The sequence below is a fragment of the Fusarium keratoplasticum genome, chromosome 3, assembly GCF_025433545.1.
Source record: "Fusarium keratoplasticum isolate Fu6.1 chromosome 3, whole genome shotgun sequence".
Taxonomy (NCBI): Eukaryota; Fungi; Ascomycota; class Sordariomycetes; order Hypocreales; family Nectriaceae; genus Fusarium; species Fusarium keratoplasticum.
Window position 1 is genome coordinate 5558892 of NC_070531.1, and position 20484 is coordinate 5579375.

A 20484-nucleotide genomic window follows, 5' to 3' on the forward strand; every position below is an offset into this window, starting at 1 on the left:
TTGTCAAGTTGTCTACCCTGTCAAACCCATGGACGTTTGGGTCTGCAGGAGCCGAGTGTCTGTTGGTGGCTGTGGCGCGAGGTACTCTTGCACAGCCCCAGAGTGTGCATGAAGCTAACAGAGACAGAGAGGCCAGGCAGTGCAGCAGCGCTCACTGGAACTTGGCATCACATGTGTCTGTATCGGAGTCAAAACCCATAAATGATGCCTTGCCCCACCTGTAATTAAATCTGAATAGTCTCGCCGTTTTCAGTCCCTTTGAGACAGCCATGGCCACAACACGGCAACGGCTCTATCAACCACTGGATAATCCCAGCAACCAAATTCCACTGATCGAGGTTCTTTCACAATCCCCTGACGAAAAGGTCACCTGCAAACTACATAACGTCTCTCTCGATGCAAAGCCCTACTATATCTGTCTCTCCTAGGTCTGGGGCGAGCCCTCAGTCACAGAAGAGATTCTCATCGATGGCATTCCAACTCAAGTCAAAGTCAACCTTGCGACTGCCCTCAAGCATGCAAAGAAACACTGGATCAACATAAAAAGGGAGGCCGGAAATTCCTTAAACCCATTAGACTTCCAGATCTGGGTCGATGCAATCTGCATCAACCAGGATGACCTCTCGGAGAAGACGGCACAAGTTCAGCTGATGACGGATCTACATTCATCGGCAGAATTTGCACTTGGCTGGCTCTCGTCAACAGACGAAGGGATTGCTGACGCCCTTACCACGTTTCACCGTCTGTTTGACGCTCTAGGAACTAGCTACGAAACTATCAGTGGCCACCATGTTCCCGACCTCGACGGGCTAGAATGGGCTGCTGATGTCATTGAGATGAAAAAGGTCTTGATAACTCCCCACAATGCTTCTTATTTCAATCAAGGAGATCACACCTTTATCACCAAGAGTCTCGAGACGTTTGCGCAGTGTCCGTTCTGGACTCGAGTATGGATCCAGCAGGAGATTATCTTCCTACCTGGGCGCCCGTGTCGACTCCCCTTCGAAGACGACACCATAGGTTTCCGATTTTCAAAGGCAGCAGCAAAGTCTACATGGGGCTTCTGGAATTACAAAGTTGCCCAGATCCTCGTGTTTTAGACAACAGCCTGTGGGTTACCGCAGTCAGAGTGCAGACTGTTTCATCATGCGACAAGGAACCACTGAATCTCCATCCCTTCGACGTCTTTGCCAGGACGGTCGCAACTCAGTTCGAGTCCTTTCTAGCGAGCCACGGACCGACCTATGTCAACGGCCAACCTCTCTTGACCGTTCTCAGCTCTACCTTGTTTAACCAGGAGGACACAGAAAACAGCCTCGAAATGCTTTACCACGTATTGCTAATGCACAGCCTGGTAACGCCCAGGTTATCTGAGCAGATGATACGAGATGGTCTCAAACGCCTGCCATATGAGGCTGTGGAGCGACACTTTGTAGAATGGGCTGCGAAAAGGGGCTTTTTTGATAGACAGAAGTTCATCTGTATAGAAGACGGGTACATAGGCCTGGCTGGAGCAGATGTACAGGAAGGAGATGTTGTGTGCGTGATTGCGCACTTGAACCAACCTGCTATTCTTCGACCAGAGGGCGATCACTACTTGTTTGTGGGTTGTTGTTTCATGTTGGGTTTGATGAATGGGGAGGTTATTGATATGGTCAAGCAAGGGCGGGCAAAGATTGAGGTCATTGAGATCAAGTAGACGGCGATTAACTCACCACTGAAAGTTAGAGTTGAAGGCTCACTGTGCGAACTTGGTGACGCTCTCAGAAGGATCCACTGGTCGTTTTCATAAATAATACAATTAATAACACGTTTTGGCATGTAAAACTCAATGCCGAAGAAACCATCATCAAGATTAAAGGTTCATGGTAGAGACTGGTGATGCGCAGAGTTCATCTGGGAGGTATGGATCAGTCAGTGGCAAACCAAGGGGAAGAAAAGAAAAGAAATAAAAAAGCAACGTGCTTGTCTGCCAATGCCACACTTCACCATCCCAGGGTTGCACTCTCGATTTCCCGGGGTAACTACCTTCGATCCCATGCAATCGGCGACCTCTCGCTTCCCACCCTCCAATCGCGTCTGTTCCCATTATCTGGTCTAACAATTATGCATAAGCGAGGCCTTCCAGCCCAACGGTCTGGGGAACGCCACACCACGACAATCACGTTTAAATTCTGGGCACGTGTGTCTCGATTGGGTGGTGGAAGAGACTATTGGGGCCGCACAGGCGCTATCTGTCAATAGCTTTAAGGGGGTTTCTTGGCAGCTGAAGGAAAGCCTCACCAGAGGCTCCGAGGGCTCCGTGCACTTCTCTTTAATGCTTTCGAGGGAGAATTTGTTGTCCATGTGCGTGGGTGGTCCAGGATGCTGGCATCAGATCACCATTTGAATGTATCTTGGCATCACCTTTGCATGCTTGGCAGCTTGGCGGATGGCATCTCGACCCCCAGCTGAAAAGATCGACAGAGGTATAAGAATGCCGGAAGTCGCTCATGTAGATCTCCTTTTTCGTACTCGGTAGTCTCCAGATACATATCATCCATATCTCCAAAATGAAGTTCCTCTCCCTCTCTGCCCTCGTCGGTCTCGCCGCCGCATCTCCCATCGCCGCTCCGGCTGGGTGTTCCACCGCCCCTGGCGGCTGCACCATCCCAGGCCCCCTCGGCATGCTATCTTCGGCCCACTCGGGCAACAGGATCGACGTCTTCACCGGCACCGGCGCCAGCGACCCCGAGGTCTGTCGAGCCCGATGCTACAGCTCGGCATTCCCAAGCTGCAAGGCCTTTGCCGTGAGGAAGTCATCCGGAAGCAACGGAGCTTGCTCCCTCTGGGACTACACCCTGCCGTTCCGCGCCCCCGAGGGCACCGAGACATCCAACACCTACTACTACAACCTCCCCGATGGCATCGTCGGCTGGGTTCCCGAGAACGTGGCCCAGCACTACAAGGCCGATACTAGCAAGACCAAGGGCAACTACAAGGACTGCCGTGCTCTTTGCATTTCTGAGCCTACCTGCAAGGGCTTCGGCTTCAAGACCGGTGGCAACTGCCAACTGTACGATGTCTCGCTGGCTGGCAAGGTCAAGGCCAACTCCGACAGCCCATATATCCACTACCAGCTGGACTGCGCTGCTGCTCCTATCGCTCCCGTCCCTTATTAAGTGGTGGTTCATTAAAGGGTCGGGGATGAAGATTCGACGGTTGAGGGGGTTGGGTGTATAATTGGCAGCTTTAAAACTAGGAAATGAGACAATGATAATGGATCTTTACTAAATTGTTGAATAAATCTGAGTCTCTCATGGGACTCCTTCAATTCCTTCTTGACAGTCTCCTCAACTCGTCCTGCGGGCCGATCTCGGCCAACGTTATCCTCAACTTGGTGACTCTTGATGCCAGTAACCAGGGCAAGGATTAAAAGTAAGGCATACCGGTAATGACTGGGCACAAACAGTGCAGCTGAGACAAGTGTTCTTTGCCCCATGCACTTGAGGATCCGTACCCTTCTGACGAAGCTATGGGTGTTTGACAGGCTGCGAGAGTCGACGGCGCATATTCCAATAGGAATTCAGTTCTTTGAAAGGTAGAAACAGAAAAAAGAAATACTGCTGGCCTGATGTTCAGCTACAGGGTGAGGGGGTTGGTGAACAACCAAGCTGAAGATGAGCTGAAGTGGAGCTGGGGCATAAACAGTGGCGGCCAGCGCTTAGTGGTTAGAGCAAGCTCGCTTCCCTTCAACACCAACAAGTTGCCAACCCCATCCATGAGCGCACGCTAAATTGGATAGTGGCATGGTGAGCAGGCCAAGCTGAGGCCTTTGTTTAGCTCTCTTCGGTGGCATTTGATCCTTGAATCGAGCACAGAGAGAGAGCAGTCACTGAGAAATAAAAGTTGCGACAAATGCCAAATACCTAGCGAGACTATTTACGATTCCGGCCAGAATCTTTTCCATCATTCCAAAGACAACAGAAGATAGGAAATAGAGTTCTTACGTAATCCTTCACATGTTCCTTTTCCCCGCAGACTAACTAGGAACGTAGGACTGTTGGGAGCAACCTCACTTCACGTCAGCAACCTCTTTCAATGCGTTGACACAATCACTACCGCAATCTTTGGGCTTCCATCATATGCCATGGCGAGTACGGTTGCACTCGTTGATGAAAAGGGTCTCGATCGGATACCCACGGATAAGACCGCCGGGAGCAGCGGCAAGGGACCGTCAGACACTTTGCCCAACAATGACTCAGGCAACAACAGGGGTTGGCTCTTCCCAGCTCTTGAGACTGTCTCGTCATACATTCCGATTCCAAAGGCCTCAAGTTTGACCTCTTGGTATTCTACCGAAGGAAAGCAGCGATCCGATGACATCGACAGGTGGCTCGAGGCAGAAGGTATCCGGTCGCAAAGATGCTTCAGGGCTATTTTGCTGGGTGACAGGGATCAGACGCAAATCTTTTGGAAACAATCACGCCTTCTGTCTGAGCCGCTATCGGAGGAGGAACAACAATCGCTTCGGTGTGAGGTCAGACGAGTCTTTCTGGAACAGTTCTGGAACCATCTCACTGAGCGAATCGACCGGCTTGAAAAGAAGCAGCAAAATTCGGAAGCTGATGAGCCAACGAGTAACTTGCTGGAGATGCTGCAACAAACTTTGGAGACACAAGATGGAGAAAGCGATACAGCTCAAGCTGAAAGATTGATATCCATGTGCCAGGATTCAGACTTCCAAGAGGCTTTTCAGCAGGAAAGAAGCATTCTAGAGGAGAAAGACGGAGAATTACTTGGCATCGAACAATCCAAGATTTCGACTTGCACCTGCGACGCAGACAGCTTCACTCTCAGCCAGTTGCAAAGGGTCTTTTCTCCCAACTACCAAGCCACCGAGCATGACTGGTTTCACTTTGACCATCGGTTCCCATCCATGGTCCGCGAGACTCAAGTCAACATGACCGACTACTCACTAGCAATCACCGACGTCTTGATGAATTCCTGTCGAAGAAGCAGATGGCTGCATCTCTACGATGATTGCGCCTGCATGCTCTTTGTCGCCGACATTTCCCGCTACTGGATACGCGTCGAGGACGCCATGGACTACGAGAATCACGATCTCTTGAAGGGCACCATTCTCACTTTTGAAAGCATAGCAAACTCGGAACGGTTGTCGAAAAAGCCTTTGCATCTGGTTCTGTCGAATATCACGGCTTTCAAGGCGCAGTTGATTATTCATCCCTTGGTTGACTCTTTTCCTGAATATACTGGGACAAGCGACGAGGAGGCGATTCAGTTTGTGGTCAAGGAGTTTTTGGCCGTTGTTAAGAAGCGTGAAGTTGTAAATGTCTCTACTTCCGACATTACAGCTCTTACGGGTATTGGAAAGGTTCTTGATGACTTGGAGAAGACGGTTCTCAAGCCTTTGGTTAAGGAGCTGGCGGACCAAAGTGTCTCACACTAGCTGGATGAGAGAAATTTGTTGATCTTTTCTCTTTTTTTTTTTATTCTTGTCTCTTTTTCTTTTCTTATCGTGCTCAATAGCACGGCAAGTTCGGGGGCTATGATGTTAGGGTTTTGTGTTTAGGAGCGGTCGTTCACGTCGAGTCTAAGAATTTCCTAGTGTTTTATAGTTGCGCCTATGAGTGGCTATTATGTGATTTGAGTGTATGAGTACGTATAGTTTTTACTTATTTCATAGATCTTCAACTTGGTCTCGAGGCATGGTACACTTATTGCCAGGAACCGGATTGCTATCAATTGAGATAAGAACCCTGACATGGCCCATCCGTCCCTTGTCCGAGACAACATTCCCCAGGCATTTCGCTAACTTAATTTTGCTTGACGTCTTCTTGGACACCTCCGCTCGTATACAAAAGAAAGTGCAGCCGCACCAGAGTCAAAAACACATAGCCTCCTCCACAACCAATATCATCAGATGTCCAATTCGCTGGCGCAAACCTCCCCTGGCGCCATAGAGCACATCCAATTCCACTCAGACCAGCCAGATCAGAGAGGAACAAGGCAAACTGAATGATTCTCCAAGTCGTGACATTCGTCGTGTGTCGAGGGAGGACGGCCGAGATAAAGGCAACGGCCAATGCGAGGCCACCACTCTGATGGAAGAGAAAGACTTGGTCTGGGTCGTATTTCGAGTTGGGAGCCATGCCGGTTACAGCGCTGATTGGGTCGAAGAAGTTGAGGTATGCTCCTCCGAGGGCGATGAGAGGGTCAACATATTTGAAGAAGAAGTTGTAGAAGGGGGGGATGGTTGCTGTAGGCATTTTGGCGTTGGGTGAAGTAATTGTTTTTGGAGGCAAGCCTTGGAATTGTCGAGATGAGATTTGAATACAAAGTAGAAGCTTGATAGTTTATTTTCATACTACGAGGATCGCTCATGATTTAAATACTTGGTAGTAAGCCATCAATCCTTCCTTGGTCGGCATATTTCTAAAAGTCCGTGATGAATTAGCCCGATTCAAAGTCCGCCGTCAGCACTAAGCACGGACTGTCAATTCAGACACTCACAGGCAATCGGCAGTGACTCATTCTCATCCTTGTAATTTATTTAAGCTTTCTTTTCGTTGAAGCCGATGTTCTCCTTGTAAGCAGATGATTCCCGCGGTTGTTTTAGTTGGTCTAATTGCCTCACCCACAATCCCGTCAGCGCAAGCGCCAACCCACGCCATTACCAACTTGGACACAGCATATTATCATTAACTACTGATGTAATGATCGCGATAGACATGAAAAGACCAAATAAAGTGACATGAGACAACAATCTTACAACCACCGTGCAACCAACACAATAGCACCAGAGACTCCAATCGCAATATAAAACCCGCTACTAATGCTAGACAAGGTCATATTCAGCAACACCAACACCGCCAGGGTCACAAACACCTTGTTCACCCTCAACACAGCCACAAGAGGAAATGTCCCAAGAACCTTGAAAGTCAACGGCCAAGCATCGACAAACCTGCCTTGCATCATGTACACCCGGAACAGGCTTATGCAAACTGCCCGTTCCATAATCGGCTCCGACAGCTTATCGCTCTTCTTCTTTGCAAAGAGATACTGCTTCTCGGCCGAGGTGTAGTCTTCTTCCGCTGCGTATGTGTCCCCGATGACTAGTTCGTTCATCACGTCTCCGGCTGTCTCGCCAAATAGGTTCTTTGCATGCTCCTTGACTGTCTGGAAACAGCTCCTCGCTAGAGAATAGTGGCCTGTTTTTCCCCAGATCATTCCGATATACGTCAGAGCGCCCAACGTTATGCGATGGTCTGGGCCGTTCCATTCTTCCGTCTTCCCCATCACCTCCATTGCCAATTCCATGGCCTTGCTCGGTTGCCGCTGGGACATTAATATGCTGCTTGCCAGTGACATTGTTGCTTCCAAAGTCAGGTTGTCGATCTCGCAGAACCTTTCCCCTATTTCTCTTGCTGCTATCAAGAATCCATGCGCTAGGAGTGGACGGCCCGTGTTACTCTCAACCCTGCCCCTGATGATCAGCGCCTTCACCAGGAGTCGCCAATGGCATTGCTTTTGCGACGCAGAGAGTGGTGGAAAGTTGTCCCGTTGGCTTGTTGCATCGGAATCTGTCCTTTGTAACATCATTCTCACCAGGTTCCGTTGCTTTTCCGCAAATATGTGTCCGGGCTCTAGCCTCACCAAGGGCAGCTCTCCCTCTTCGAAAAGCCTTATAGCCATGGCCAGCTGCCTCCTGGCTTCTTTGTGACGCATGAGTAAGTCGTTGGTATCCGCGAGTCCGATTAGCATCTGGCAGTACTGAACCGAGTCAAATTTGTCCTCGTTTTCCCGCAACGCCTCATAACACTTTATCGCCGCCTGAATCTCTGAATTGTCTCGCAGCGACTGTCCTAGCTCCAACTGTAAGTTGATGCTAGCTGGGTCATCATCCCGGATGCCTGCCTTGCGCCTCTCTAAGAGCAGGTTCCATTGAATTCTCTTCGCATCCTCCAGGCGGCTGCACCTCCTGTAGAAAGATGCAAAGTCGAGAATGATCGGCCTGTCCATGCCTAGCTTTCGACCTTCAAGCAACAGGGAATCTTCCATTGTTTTGTCCGAGCTCAGTTTACTCGACAGACAAGTATCGAGATGGACCAGGATATCGAGTTGGATCGTAAAAGGGATCATAGTGTCTGAAATTCCACGGCAGAATGCCGACATCATTTTGGTAGCTTGATCCAGGTACACTGTTCTATTCCCTTCCGTCCTCCTTTGAAGCCATTCGCGGATGGCGGGGTGAAGCGAAAAAGATATGCCTCCCGGCAAGCCCTGACCTCCTGTGTGTAACAAAATCAGGGTCTTCTTGCTGAGAGCGAGGACCATTTCTCGAAATCTCTTGGCCCCTTCAGTGGTACGAAGGAGCCGAATCCATAGCCATGAGTTGTCGTCTATGACTGAGGCGTACCGTTGGAAGAAGTTGCCATGGATGGTGGTTCCACCCAAGAACGCAGACAAGGTAAGGATCTGAACAGAAGCTTTGGCTATGGCTCGAGGGAGCTCAAGGATGGAGCATTCGTAAGTTGTATACCAGTTAAGCATCAGCCCCTCCTCAATATTCATTGTCTCCCTCACCATGCCCTTACGTTTCTTGAACATTTTCATATACTCATCGATCTCTGACGCCAAGTCTTGACCCGGAAGAGCTTGAGCGACATGATCAATTGCGAGAGGAAGGTTTCCTAGCATCTTGAATAGGTTCGAACACGCCGATGAGGCTTTTGGGGGGAAATTGTCCATGGTCCGGCGCCGCCAGTGAAGGAACAGGTCCAGAGCTTCTTCTTTTCTCATGGTTGGGATTTCAATGTTGTCCCACCCGAAACACCCGAGCTGACCATCCCTAGTTGTGATCAAGATGCGCCCCTCTTTACCTGTAGCATAGTAAGCCTGAGTCTCTTGAGCAGCATCCCGGGTGCGTCCATACTCTTAGGGAAGAAAGCTTCAATTCCAGAGCCATTGAGATTGTCTTTGTCAAAACCATCGGGGTTATAGTTGTCAAAGACCAGAAGCCATCGAGAACTCCACGCACCAATCACCGAAGTGATCATTTCGTGCGTGATGTGCCCCATATGAGCCACCTTGTCTGTGCCTGATAACATCGACGCCATCTTCTTGAAACCTTGTACCGTTGTCGTCTTTGATGAAGCGTCGACCCAGAAAACATCTTGATAATTCATCAGGGCATGCTTGGATCGGCAGTAATTCAGAGCGATCAGACTCTTTCCCAGACCTCCTATTCCATGTAGCACTAGTACGGCGGGCTTGTTTGAGTCTTGTACGGCCCTGTTAAACTTGGCTTCGATAGTTGTTTGAACTTTGACTCTTTCCACCACATGCGAAACGGAGATATGAGGGAGTCCATAGTAGGACTGTCGTTCAGAGTACACGTAGGCTATTAAGGGCAGGTTAAATACGGCATCTCAATTGGATAATCTGAAACTAACTTGACTGATTGTATGTGTTGATGTTCATATCACCTGGCGCGTAGTAGTTAGCCATGATCGATGCCATCGTCCTGTCATTCTGCGCTCTAGGACCCCTTCAAGGGTCATTTCCCCTCCTTTCCTGGGGAGTCCTACCGAGGACCTGATCACCATGGATATAGGATCCCGCTATAGTCCACTGTCCTCCTTCGATATTAGTCTGTTCCCCCCAGTTGGCAAACTGTCGGTTGATTTCTCCATAGTTGACATTGTCCCCCCGACTCCCCTCCGGCAAGTCTGGGAGCGAGGGCGTCTCCATGGCCACCTTCTCCAGTTCCTCCTTCGCCTGGCAAACATCCGCTGCTTGTGTCTTCATCGCATCTTTGAAGGCTCTGTGCATGGTGAGGAGTTGTAGAGAGTCCAAGGCACCCTTCATCAATGCCTCAACTCGACCAGACTTGTTATCGAGCTTGAGCCTGCGGACCACCTTCTGGTAGGCGTCGATGAGGGAATTTTCTTTGGTGTCCCCTTTGGATATTTGCTGGAAAATCTCGTGTAGCTGAGACAGTTTCGAACGGCAGTCGTCGAGATTTTGTTTGAGAGCCTGCGTCTCCTGATTCTCGTCTTCAAGGCCATCGGTCAGCCCCTTGGCCAGTTCCAATGTCTCCTTGGCTAGTGGAAGGCGTTTTCCCACTTCGAGAAAAGCCTCGGGCAGGTCGTTGCGGGTTTCAATGGCGTTGTAGAGTTTGAGGAGAGTCTCGGTCAGGGCTATAGCGCCGGTGATGGCGCCGAATATTTCGAAGCCCGACATGGTTGATGGGTGGGCGACAGTTGGGCAATTGCATCAACATGGCCAGCATGCCAAGAAAAGAAAATGTAGAAGACAGGCTCTTTGGGAGGGGCAAGAGTAGTTGTCCTGTGATAGTGTTGCATTGTAGGCCTAGTGTCCGAGCTGAGAAGGAAGTGTGGGAGGTGAAGAGGCTTTCAACTAACCTTGTCCAATCCATCAGTCAATCAACGCGCGCCATGGCAGCCACTTACTTGAATGCTAGGTCAGCTCGGCTTGGTGAACCAGGTTATTACAGGTCATGTGGTACAGTGCCAACAGGCCATGGCCATGTCATCAAGAGCAGAGTTCTCGAGGGAATCAACGGAATGGGCAATGAAGGCGCGTATGCCGGGTGAATCTAACCCGAGTCCTTTATCTGTGCTTACAGCTCTGTTCAGCAAGGAGCTGGCCCGTTAATGACACGCGTCGCACTAATGCATGTTTGCCGGCATTACGGAGATAATTCTCGACGCTACGTCCACTCTGCATAAGTGTCGCAGACTCACAACCAGCTTCGGGGAGATCTTGGATCGGAGATAACGCTGGGTCTTGAGCAGATCAGGTTATGATGGCAAGGTGATGAGTTTTACTTCTTAATTTGGAAAGGAGAGGTTGGACATGAGGGTCAAGTTGATCCAAGCCTCGGCACGCTCGCTGTGAATACCGTCAAAGTGGCCCATCGTCGTATTGGCACAGGTCTATAAATAGTGGAAAGTTGGAGCCTAGGTTCTAACATACTAATCTAAGCCGGCTATCGTTACTCAGATCATCTCTAAATCTCTTCTCTAGATTCCTGTTCTCTGTCATGCCGTCTCCCGCACTTGACCAGTCCTTCTGGATCCCAGGTCCCACCCTGACAGAGAAGAACCTCGATGATCAAAAGGGAAAGGTGCAAATATTTTCAGGATTCAATTGAATGACGGTTAATCTCGGTCCAGGTCTTCATCGTCACTGGTGGCTACGTTGGCGTCGGCTACCAACTCAGTCGCATACTCCATCAGAGACACGGCATCGTGTACATCGCTGGCAGAAGCAAGCAGAAAGCTGATGCGGCCATTTCAGCAATCGAGAAGGAAAATTCATCGTCTCAGGGCCGTCTTGAGTTTCTTGAGCTTGACTTGGCCGACCTGGCAAGCGTCGCAAAGGCTGCCAGTGATTTCATGTCCCGCGAGGATCGTCTCGATGTCTTGACTAACAATGCCGGTGTATGCGAGCCACCCGTGGGTTCCAGAACATGTCAAGTAAGTTGAGCCAAGTGCTGAACCTTTCTCGCCTCCCACCAGTTCACTCTTCTCACAGACTATAGGGCCACGAACTGCAAATGGGGACCAACTGTCTGGGGCCGTTCCTCTTCACAAAACTGTTGCTTCCCATTCTCCAAAAGACGGCCTCCACTGCGCCTACAGGGGTGCGCGTTACATGGGCTGGCTCCCTTGGAGCTCACTTGCAGTCGCCCCCAGACGGCATCCAGTTTGACGGCGATGGCTCGCCGAGAAACCACACCAGTCAAGGTGTCAATTACGGGCAATCCAAGGCTGGAAACTTTTATCTCGCGCGAGAATTCTCCAAGAGACTCGAGGATGATGGCGTTGTCAGCGTGGTTTGTCCTCCTGAGTTGACTCAAGGCAGTGGAAGCAATGGAGCTAACAGAATAGGCCTTCAACCCTGGGAATCTCAGATCAGAAATGCAGCGACATGGAAGTACGATGCGCAAGGCACTCGTGGTAAGCCTGTCTACATTCACAATTTATCTGTAGTCCTCCTAACAGAGTCCGGGTAGCATATCATGAGCCATCCGGCAGTCTACGGAGCCTATACCGAGCTCTACGCAGGCTGGTCCAAGGATATCACCTTGGAGAAGACCGGAGCTTGGGTCATTCCATGGGGTCGCTTAGGCCGCCTACGAGATGACATCGAGAAGGGATGCGAGAATGGCGTGTCAGCCAAGTTCTGGGCTTGGTGTGAGGCAGAGTCGAAGGAGTTCTGTTCAGAGGCAGCACAATATTAAGGGTTGGGTGAGTTCATCAGAGCCTACAGAGTTGTTGGTCGGTTAGAGTATGCGTCGATAGAGGAATCAAGTACCATTCAAATGCTGGTGGCCGATTGCTTTACTCACCTGGTGCATCCCTATATATCCCAATGTCCTGCAAACATAAGACGGGACCAGTTCAAAACCCTCGGACTGCTAACTGCATTACAACAACAGCGCTCCCGCAACTGGTATTATTTAAAGGCTATGTCGTGCATGAGGCATGAGCTTTTGATAGCAACGAAATACACACAAGTCTTACAGGCGTAGCTAATTACCCAACCCTCCTGTCTACCCAAGTCCAATCCATCCAAGCGAAATTCGATGCGCTCACAGGGTCGGCAACAATTCTGTCAAATCGGCATTACGTCTCTGACGACGTTCAGTCCGTCCATCCTCGTACTGCGGCGTCGGAGCCTCCGCCCCGTTCTGTCAATGGCAGATTGATCTCGGAAACGGCAGGCAATTCCATCCATGTCCTCGTGACTTTCTTCGGTGCGAACGGTGCTTCAAACCGTTTGCGCTTCAGAGACGGCTTCCCCACAGGAGCCTGCTCCCCTGCCTCTTCTTCCGTCGTCGACTGGGGCGAAGGGAGTTGAGCATCACGTGGCCGGGTTTGTTTCCTGGATCGCCGCAGCATCTTCTTCAATCGCAGTATCCTCCTCTCATTCTCGCCCTCAGACTCGGAGGTGGAGCTCGAGTCGAGATGCAAATCCTTTTCCAAGAATGCGATCCGTCGAGCCGCAGCCTCCTTTGCTAGGAGCCGGGGTGTCCTTGAGATGGGCCATTCCTCTGCAAAGTCCACACCATATATGTTGATGCGTATTCTTTGTCGCCAGGCGAGTTTTTCGAGTCGCTCGGTGAGGGTTTCGACGAAGGCTGGATCTGGGGGAGGGTATCGCAGGGCTGGAGTTTCCGGTGGCGGAACAAGCTCAGCCCCTTGAGTCGCTACAGGGCACGGGAGCGGCTATTGAGACTGTCAGCAGAATACATCAGGGCGATGGTGGCGATGACATACGCCGACGCTATTCTCAAGAGCCTTGGCTAATGAGAATGTCCATGGGTAGCTGAGACGGGGTGTCGATAACGTTGGCGGTGTCGCCATTGTCGGCGACGCCCGTCGCGATGGCGACGATCAAGTCCCTGGCAGCAAGATGGCTGGAGTGTCGGAATATGATGCTATACTTCGAAACATGGAGGATGGTTGCTGCTAGGGGCTATGAAGGTGGTTATATGCGCGACTGGTGAATCATTTGATGTGAGCATCTTCCCGAGTGCCTGCCACGGGAATGGGGAAGAGCATCACGAAGTCACGTGAGTGAGTCGGCGCTCAACTTGTTCCGTTCCGGCAGTCCCGTGCGACTCGTGCTACCCTAAATGCCGAGAGCATCATGGAAATATTACATCACATTAACACCTCAAGATGGTATAAAATTAGAAGAAAAGGACTCTACTTAAATCCTAGGCTCTAAAGAGTTTTCTTCTAAATTTTATACTCTAGTTATCCTTTTCAACCTCATCTCTTCCTTTACATTAGTGTACACAACCTTTTGGTGGGTTTAGGCTGCCAGCCCCACCATACCTCTCAACGCCAACCGTGAAAACATCTCAACATTCTTCACTTTAAGAGCCCTTCAGGCCTCACAAGTCTACTTCTATGACCACTCCAGCTAGCGATACAACAGAGTGGGACCCTCTTGGCCCGAGTGCCCCTGCAGGAAACGCTCTTGTTGTGTTACGCCCCGAAAATGCAGCTGCAAAACTGGCCTTTTCCGACGTTGTTGACTTTATCAAGGAGCAAGACAACGATAACAATGATGATGATGATGGGCACGGTCTCCGGTCTCGCTTCTCTCGATACGTGTGGTTTTCCGACGAACAAGTCTATGACCCTGCAGTTAATCGGCTCGTGAACCATCAGCTCAAATTGTCGCTCGATGGCTCGTCGTCACCGTCCTCTGGTGCCTCAAGCGACCACTTCTCGCAGGACGTCAGGATCTGGACCGGCTTCTTCTTTCTCGATCCAAACATCCCACCCCTCCTTCAACGCTTGGGCTGGTCTGTAGGACGTCTTAGCCAGAAGAACTTGGCCTTGGGAAGAGCAAATGTCGACTTGCTGCTCACTACCAGCCGGAGCAGCCAAGTTGCTCGTAGACACGCTTTTATCTCTTTCTCTACTGAAACACGTCTAGCCCGGGTTTCTCTGGAGTCTGGGAGTTCGACCACGGTCAATAACCATTCCTTGACGTCCCGCGGCAGCAATGTAAGCTGCGTCAACGCACAGAACTCGGTGTCCTTTGAGGATCTCCGGTACACTCTCGAGTACACGCCGCACTGCTATCGACCCGAAGGTCAAGCCGGCCTTGAAGAGTATGTCAACGCTCTTCACGGCGATGACCAGCCGACCAAGGAAGCTCTCCTTGCAACCCCTACACCGACGCTTAACTCTCAAACGATAGGAAGGTATTCTGTCACAGGCTTGATTGGCATGGGTTCGTTTGGTCGTGTCCGCCCTGCGACCGATCCACAAAGTGACCGATTGGTGGCTATCAAGACGATTGAGGTCAGGGCCAACAATGCCCAGGCTATTCGTCGTAAACTTGACCTGATGGACAATCTCTCGAGGCTCGCCAATGCAGAGAAGCAAACAACCATCCTGAGGGTCATCGAGACCATTCATGTGCCAGGGACTCGAATCGATGAGTTCCACGTGATATTAGAGCCATTTGTCGAAATCACCTTTGAGAAGATGCCTCAGGGAACTCAGTAAGAAGACCCCTTGCAGTGCCTCTCTAGTGTTGACGTGTATTTGCTAGTCGTACCAAGCTCGAAATAATTCTACGTGACTGTCTCCAGGGCCTTGCGTTTCTCCACGCACACCGCTTTGTACACACGGATATCAAGCCCACCAATATTGGCCTCCGGAACCTTCAACTGAACAAATGCCACAGAGAGGCTCCGTCTTCTCCACCGTTCTCTCCCCGCCGTCTCCACGCCGTCATCCTCGATATCGACTCTATAGAGAGTATTCCGCAGGGTAGAACTACTATTGTTTCCCGCCCAGGAACGAACGGCACAGTGGGGTTTCACTCACCAGAACATGAAAGCTCAGAGTACGACGGTAGGACCGACATTTGGGCGTTGGGCGTCAGTTTCTTCCGGGTCCTCTTTGGCAGACTACCGTGGTCGTATGGGAAGCAAGGGAACCCGTGGAGAAATGATGCTCCTGATCGAGAACAATCGCGAGCCCACTTTCACTCCAAATACAGGTCTGCGCTGTATCAGATATCAGAGCGTGCCGGGACCCAAAGAGGTAAGAAGTTCAACATCTGTAGTGCACGGACTGACTCCAGACTAGACCCTGTTTGTGATTTCTTGACCTGCTCTTTTCGCTTCTCGAGCTCCAAGGTTGATACGCAGAGGAGACCGCGGCCAACTGGTGCGGCCTGTTTGGAGACCCTGTTTGCACGGTCAGAGTTTCTTAGAACAAGGACTTCAAACGAGCAAGCCGTTGCAAACACTGCAGCGGGCATATCGAACACCGGCGGAGCAAAGCGGCCAGCGGAGACTGAGAGCCGAGAGGACCGGGTCCAACGGCAACGAAGCGGAACAAATTGCCCGATACACGCACAAAAGGAGACATGAGCTTTGGAGAATACCTAGGCCAGCTGGACCATGAGAACAGTCAAAACAATGATCAATTTGTAAAAGTTCAACTTTTCCCGGAACCCACCCACCAAGTTTCAAAAGCAATCTTTCTCATCATTACCAGACTCTCACATATCACATGTCCCTACCACCACCACAGGCCCGTCCGTGGCTCAAAGAAGTCCCCGAAAATCGTTGTCTCCGTGTCTTCAATGTTTGTCGGGTCCTCCTGTGTCTGATGTGATGCACCCGCAGCCGCCTTTTGCGCACGCCTCTCCTTCCGATACCTCCTTTTCTCAAACCTGGTTATACAGGGCGGCACCTTGTGCACATCCCCAAAGAGGGTCCGCATCCTTTGTCCCTCCTCAGTGTCATCCTCGGCCTCGGTCTCGATGCACGCCCACCTGCGTCGCACCCTTCTCAAGCGCTTCTTCTCACGCTTGCAAAGGTTGAGTGATGAGTGAAGATAGTCGGATTCCCTCTGCTGCTCAACAAACTCGAGCTTGACTTTGACCAAATCCAGGGCAGGACTAGAAACGTCGAGCCTGGGACCTGTTTGGTAGTATTTTGCTTTCCATGCAGAGAATGGCAAGTCTTGGTGCGTCTCAGCCAGCTTCTTATAATCCCAGGGTTGACCAACATTGAAGTTGGTTTGGAGAAAGGAGGTTCCACCAAGCAAGGGCTTGATGCCTTGCAGATAGGTCGCCGTCAGGAAATAAAAGATATCTTGATATGGCTGCGGAAAAAGGCCTCGAGAAGAGCATTCGTTGTATGCCTTCAGCCAGGCAACGGTTGGATGAACCAGCGTGTCGAATAGGTCGGACGAGAGATTCAGGTCAGGATCTCCGTCTAAAACGAAGGAAAAGGTCCCAGCAGGCATGCCCTCGCCCATGACCTCCATGGCATGAAATCCCGTTGTCCAGCCTCTAGAGAGAGCCTTTGCTCTCTGCGTAGTGGCCTGCGCATATAACACGGTCCATATGCTTTCGATGTGTAGCTCCTTCTCAAGTACCAGGCCGTTGGTTATGAAGAAAGAGCCCGAGAGTAGGCGAAGACACATATGCTGCAAAGACTCGAGCTTTAGGACCTGGTCCTGCTTCAGACCCCAGCTGAGATATCCCTCGCCTCGGCGTTTTTTGATGAACCACGCCCCGCAGGCATAGGTGATCATGGGCCGGATCTTGGTCAGGTAGAACTGGCGCATTCTTTGCAGGCTGGGACCCCAAGTGCTTCCAGAAATCTGAGCCAGATATCCCAAGGCTCGATTGACGTTGGTGATAATCTTGCCGATGTGAGCATTCCAGTTCAACTGGAAATCAACCTCAACGCCCGGGACCTTTAGCGTGTCTGCGGGTGTCAGTTTAGCTCCACCAATTTTATGGACGACGGTTCTGTCCCCGCCATGTGTTGTCTTCGGTCGGTGGAAATGCATCAGGTTGTACTTTTCGGGTCCAAACGCGATACTGAGAGGCCTCGCGACATGCTGGAGTTTCCTGTGCATGATTTCCAGAGCCCTGCAGTTGTCCTTGTAGCTGTCGGACACAGCGATGAGGTAGGTATCGTCGACGTAAGAAAAGGTGTAGACTTTGGCTTTTCTCAATGACCCCCTTAAATTCTCAATGTCCCAAGACACTTCCATAAGAGGGGCTGCAAATATGAGGAACAAAATGGGCGAGAGCCCTGGGGAATACCTGCCTGTAGGCCGATGCTATCAGACTTGTAGCCAGGCATGTGAAAGCGGGCACGGCGGTTGGAGAGGAAGGATCGGTTGAAGGCAATGATCCAGTCTGGCATGCTTTCGTCGACCAGCCTCTTGAGCAGCTCTGCCCTGTCAACATTGTCATAGGCACCGCTAATGTCAAGAGCGAGCAACGTGACAACCCTGGGGCGAGACTCGGACCAAGCGCCATAGACAATGGCCAGCATGAACTGTAGCGCTTCCGTGGTAGATCTGCCACCAAACTGGGTTGGCTTGAAGCGATCCTTGAGGGCGGCAACCATCCTCAGCGCCACTATCTTCTCCAGCAGCTTGCCAATGCATGACAGCAATGCGATGGGCCGCCAGCTTTTGGGGTCGCAGGGATCTCTGCCGGACTTCCGTGCCATGATCAGGATCGAGTCTTTGAAGACGGCCGGATGGTAGCCCAGCTTGAGGCAGGCTTGGAAGCCTCGGAGCAGGTGGTATCGAAGGGGACCGCCGCCGAATTGAATGGCTTCGTTGGGGATGTCGTCAGGTCCGCAGGCCTTTCTTCGGGGTAGACCATTGACTAGCTGTCACAACTGCTCATCATTCAAGTCCTGTGAGATGGCGAGCTTAAGCCTTCCATCATCTGGCCTGGGCCTGGGACGGTCCGGCACGACCTTGGACCTGCTGTCGTCGTTGGCTCGGAAGATGACCTTGACAAAGGCATCAGTCTTGCCCTTGTCATGGTGGATGTACTTTCCACCGTGAAGCAATGGTGGCACATGACACGCCTCTTGTGGTTGCTTCAACTGGCGCACCAACTTGGCCAGACCGTAGGCCTTCCGCGGGGTGTCGGACCGCCTCTCGGTAAAAAGATGCCAGCTCTTCCGTTCCAGCTTTTGGATACGTCGCCGAATCTGCTCCTCGGGCGGAACAGGGTCTTGGTGCTCGGGCATCTGGGACGCTTTCTGAAGATCCTCTAGTCTGGCTATAGTGCGACGAATCTGGTGCAGGACAGTGGGTGGTTTTCGTCGACGGCCACAGGTTTCCTGTGGGACGCATGAAATCATGGTTCTAGTCAGGGCCTCGCCGACTTTTGTGAAGTAGTGATGGATATCGTCTGCGTTTTCCAGAGGATAGTCTCCTGGTGGAAGGTGAGGGACAAGATGTTGCTGGAAGCGCTTCGGAGTGACCTTGCCCCAAGAGCGTCGGGTTTTGTACTCTCGATCTAGACGCAGTCCTATCAGGGTCTCGATGATGCGATGGTCGCTCTTGAAACCTGGAGGTTCAATCGGCTCGCAGAGTGCCACGGTGTGTCTGATTCTTTCACTCACAAACGTGAGATCCAGGGTCGAACTCCTCTTGGACGTGTCCTCCGAGTTGGAGTAGGTGATGGTGCCGGGTTTGGTGACAAGTTCCATGCTCGAATTCTCCATGGAAAGAGCAAACAGATCACCAGCCGCTGTTCGTCCTTTGTTGTGGCGGCTCCAACTGGGATGGTGGAAATTGAAATCTCCGACCAGCATCCGGTCGCCATCCCCCCAACCGTGCGTTCTTGATCACCGGCATCTTCTTTAGTAACATGTTCAACCTTGAACAATGGATGCTGTCTCGTCCAAGGTGGGTCCCAGTCCAAGACTTAGCTTGGTGGAACCTCTTTTCGCGCCACCTTAGGTAAAACTCACTCCTCAGCTAGAGCGGCGCTGCTAGTTTCTAGAGCCAATCAAATCACGACTAGAATGTTTTCAACTTGACCCATTCGATGTCAAGGCCAAAACACTGACAGCATTGGGTCTTAAGACGGCTGATTCTTTGAACCATCGACTTGAGCTTCTTTTTGCAGCCGATTCTGCCATCCAAACCAGAGCATCATATTAACATGCATCCTTCCATTCCACGAACCGGCATTTCAGATGCCATGCATGAAGCGTGGATGAAGCAGGCCAATTTTGCTGTCCAAGGGATAAAATGCGTGTAAAATACATAGAGTAGTTAGTAGCGGCAGTAATTCGTCAACTCAACTCATTCAATTCTCCATGCCACATATGATGGGCTTTCTGATTACAACATTGTTGGCACACATCCCAGGCCGACCATCATAACTTCCACTGGCTCCGAGCTGAGATCCGCAGTGTGTAGGTAATTAAGAAATGTTGCATCACGATATATAACGACATATACTATCTATTCATGTTGGAAGATGTCGCAGTAGGTTCATATTGTAGCATGAGCGCCGTGGTATTGCTTTCAATGCGAGCTTATCTTATCTCAATGATTTTCGTCGGGTCAAGCTAAATGAATAGATGCCCTTGCATATTTAGCTAAGCTCTTTGTCGATTTACGCTCGTTGGATTTCTTTTTTATTACTCCTATAGAACCCTATCTAGACTCTAGAGTTCATGTAAACCAAAGCCTACAAGGGAGGTTGTCCTTGGGTGACATTTCGGGGCCAAAGGTTGGTGATACGACAGATATCGGGACGCTGTATTGCAAGATGCAGATTTATTCACGTTCAAGGACAATCTAGCCACCAGGAGGACCCTTGCCCACGATAAACGACCGCATACAGTTGACGAGAGTCGTGAGTACGGCAATGTTACCGCCTCGTGTGACCTGATGCAGGCACTATCCATCTTGCAGCCCGAACAAAGATGTAAAGTCATGAATGGTTGTTAAAGCTTGCTTCCGCAGTAACAAGGCTAGCTACCTATGTATTCAAGTTGGTCAAGTGCTTGCCACTCTGTGTTTCAGGTGAGATCTCATCCACAATGTCCAAGGCATGGCATCATCCCTTCTTCACAAGCTATGACCTGAACCATCATCAGTGACCCTGGGACTATCGCCAACCAGTGCGCGTAAG

General features: G+C 50.8%; 6 protein-coding genes across 6 annotated transcripts; 4 read left to right on the forward strand and 2 right to left on the reverse strand.

The window, feature by feature from the left end:
• Positions 1–2552: 2552 nt before the first annotated feature.
• NCS57_00503700 (uncharacterized protein) lies at positions 2553–3161 on the forward strand (the record flags this gene model as incomplete). Its single annotated transcript, XM_053054979.1, has 1 exon — positions 2553–3161. One exon carries the CDS (start codon positions 2553–2555, stop codon positions 3159–3161), a length of 609 nt encoding a protein of 202 aa, XP_052917139.1.
• A 902-nt stretch (positions 3162–4063) lies between these two features.
• Positions 4064–5449, forward strand: NCS57_00503800 (uncharacterized protein; the record flags this gene model as incomplete). Its single annotated transcript, XM_053054980.1, has 1 exon — positions 4064–5449. Exon 1 carries the CDS (start codon positions 4130–4132, stop codon positions 5447–5449), a length of 1320 nt encoding a protein of 439 aa, XP_052917140.1. The 5' UTR covers positions 4064–4129.
• A 367-nt stretch (positions 5450–5816) lies between these two features.
• On the reverse strand, positions 5817–6269 carry NCS57_00503900 (uncharacterized protein; the record flags this gene model as incomplete). Its single annotated transcript, XM_053054981.1, has 1 exon — positions 5817–6269. One exon carries the CDS (start codon positions 6267–6269, stop codon positions 5817–5819), a length of 453 nt encoding a protein of 150 aa, XP_052917141.1.
• Positions 6270–11068: 4799 nt separating this feature from the next.
• On the forward strand, positions 11069–12271 carry NCS57_00504000 (uncharacterized protein; the record flags this gene model as incomplete). The annotated part of the gene is made up of 5 exons (XM_053054982.1): positions 11069–11152; positions 11202–11504; positions 11570–11863; positions 11919–11987; positions 12044–12271. The coding sequence occupies 5 exons, from the start codon at positions 11069–11071 to the stop codon at positions 12269–12271; spliced, it is 978 nt and encodes a 325-aa protein (XP_052917142.1).
• Positions 12272–12674: 403 nt separating this feature from the next.
• On the reverse strand, positions 12675–13397 carry NCS57_00504100 (uncharacterized protein; the record flags this gene model as incomplete). The annotated part of the gene is made up of 2 exons (XM_053054983.1): positions 12675–13259; positions 13311–13397. 2 exons carry the CDS (start codon positions 13395–13397, stop codon positions 12675–12677), a joined length of 672 nt encoding a protein of 223 aa, XP_052917143.1.
• A 552-nt stretch (positions 13398–13949) lies between these two features.
• Positions 13950–15937, forward strand: NCS57_00504200 (uncharacterized protein; the record flags this gene model as incomplete). Its single annotated transcript, XM_053054984.1, has 3 exons — positions 13950–15058; positions 15109–15605; positions 15651–15937. 3 exons carry the CDS (start codon positions 13950–13952, stop codon positions 15935–15937), a joined length of 1893 nt encoding a protein of 630 aa, XP_052917144.1.
• Between the last annotated feature and the right edge of the window lie 4547 nt (positions 15938–20484).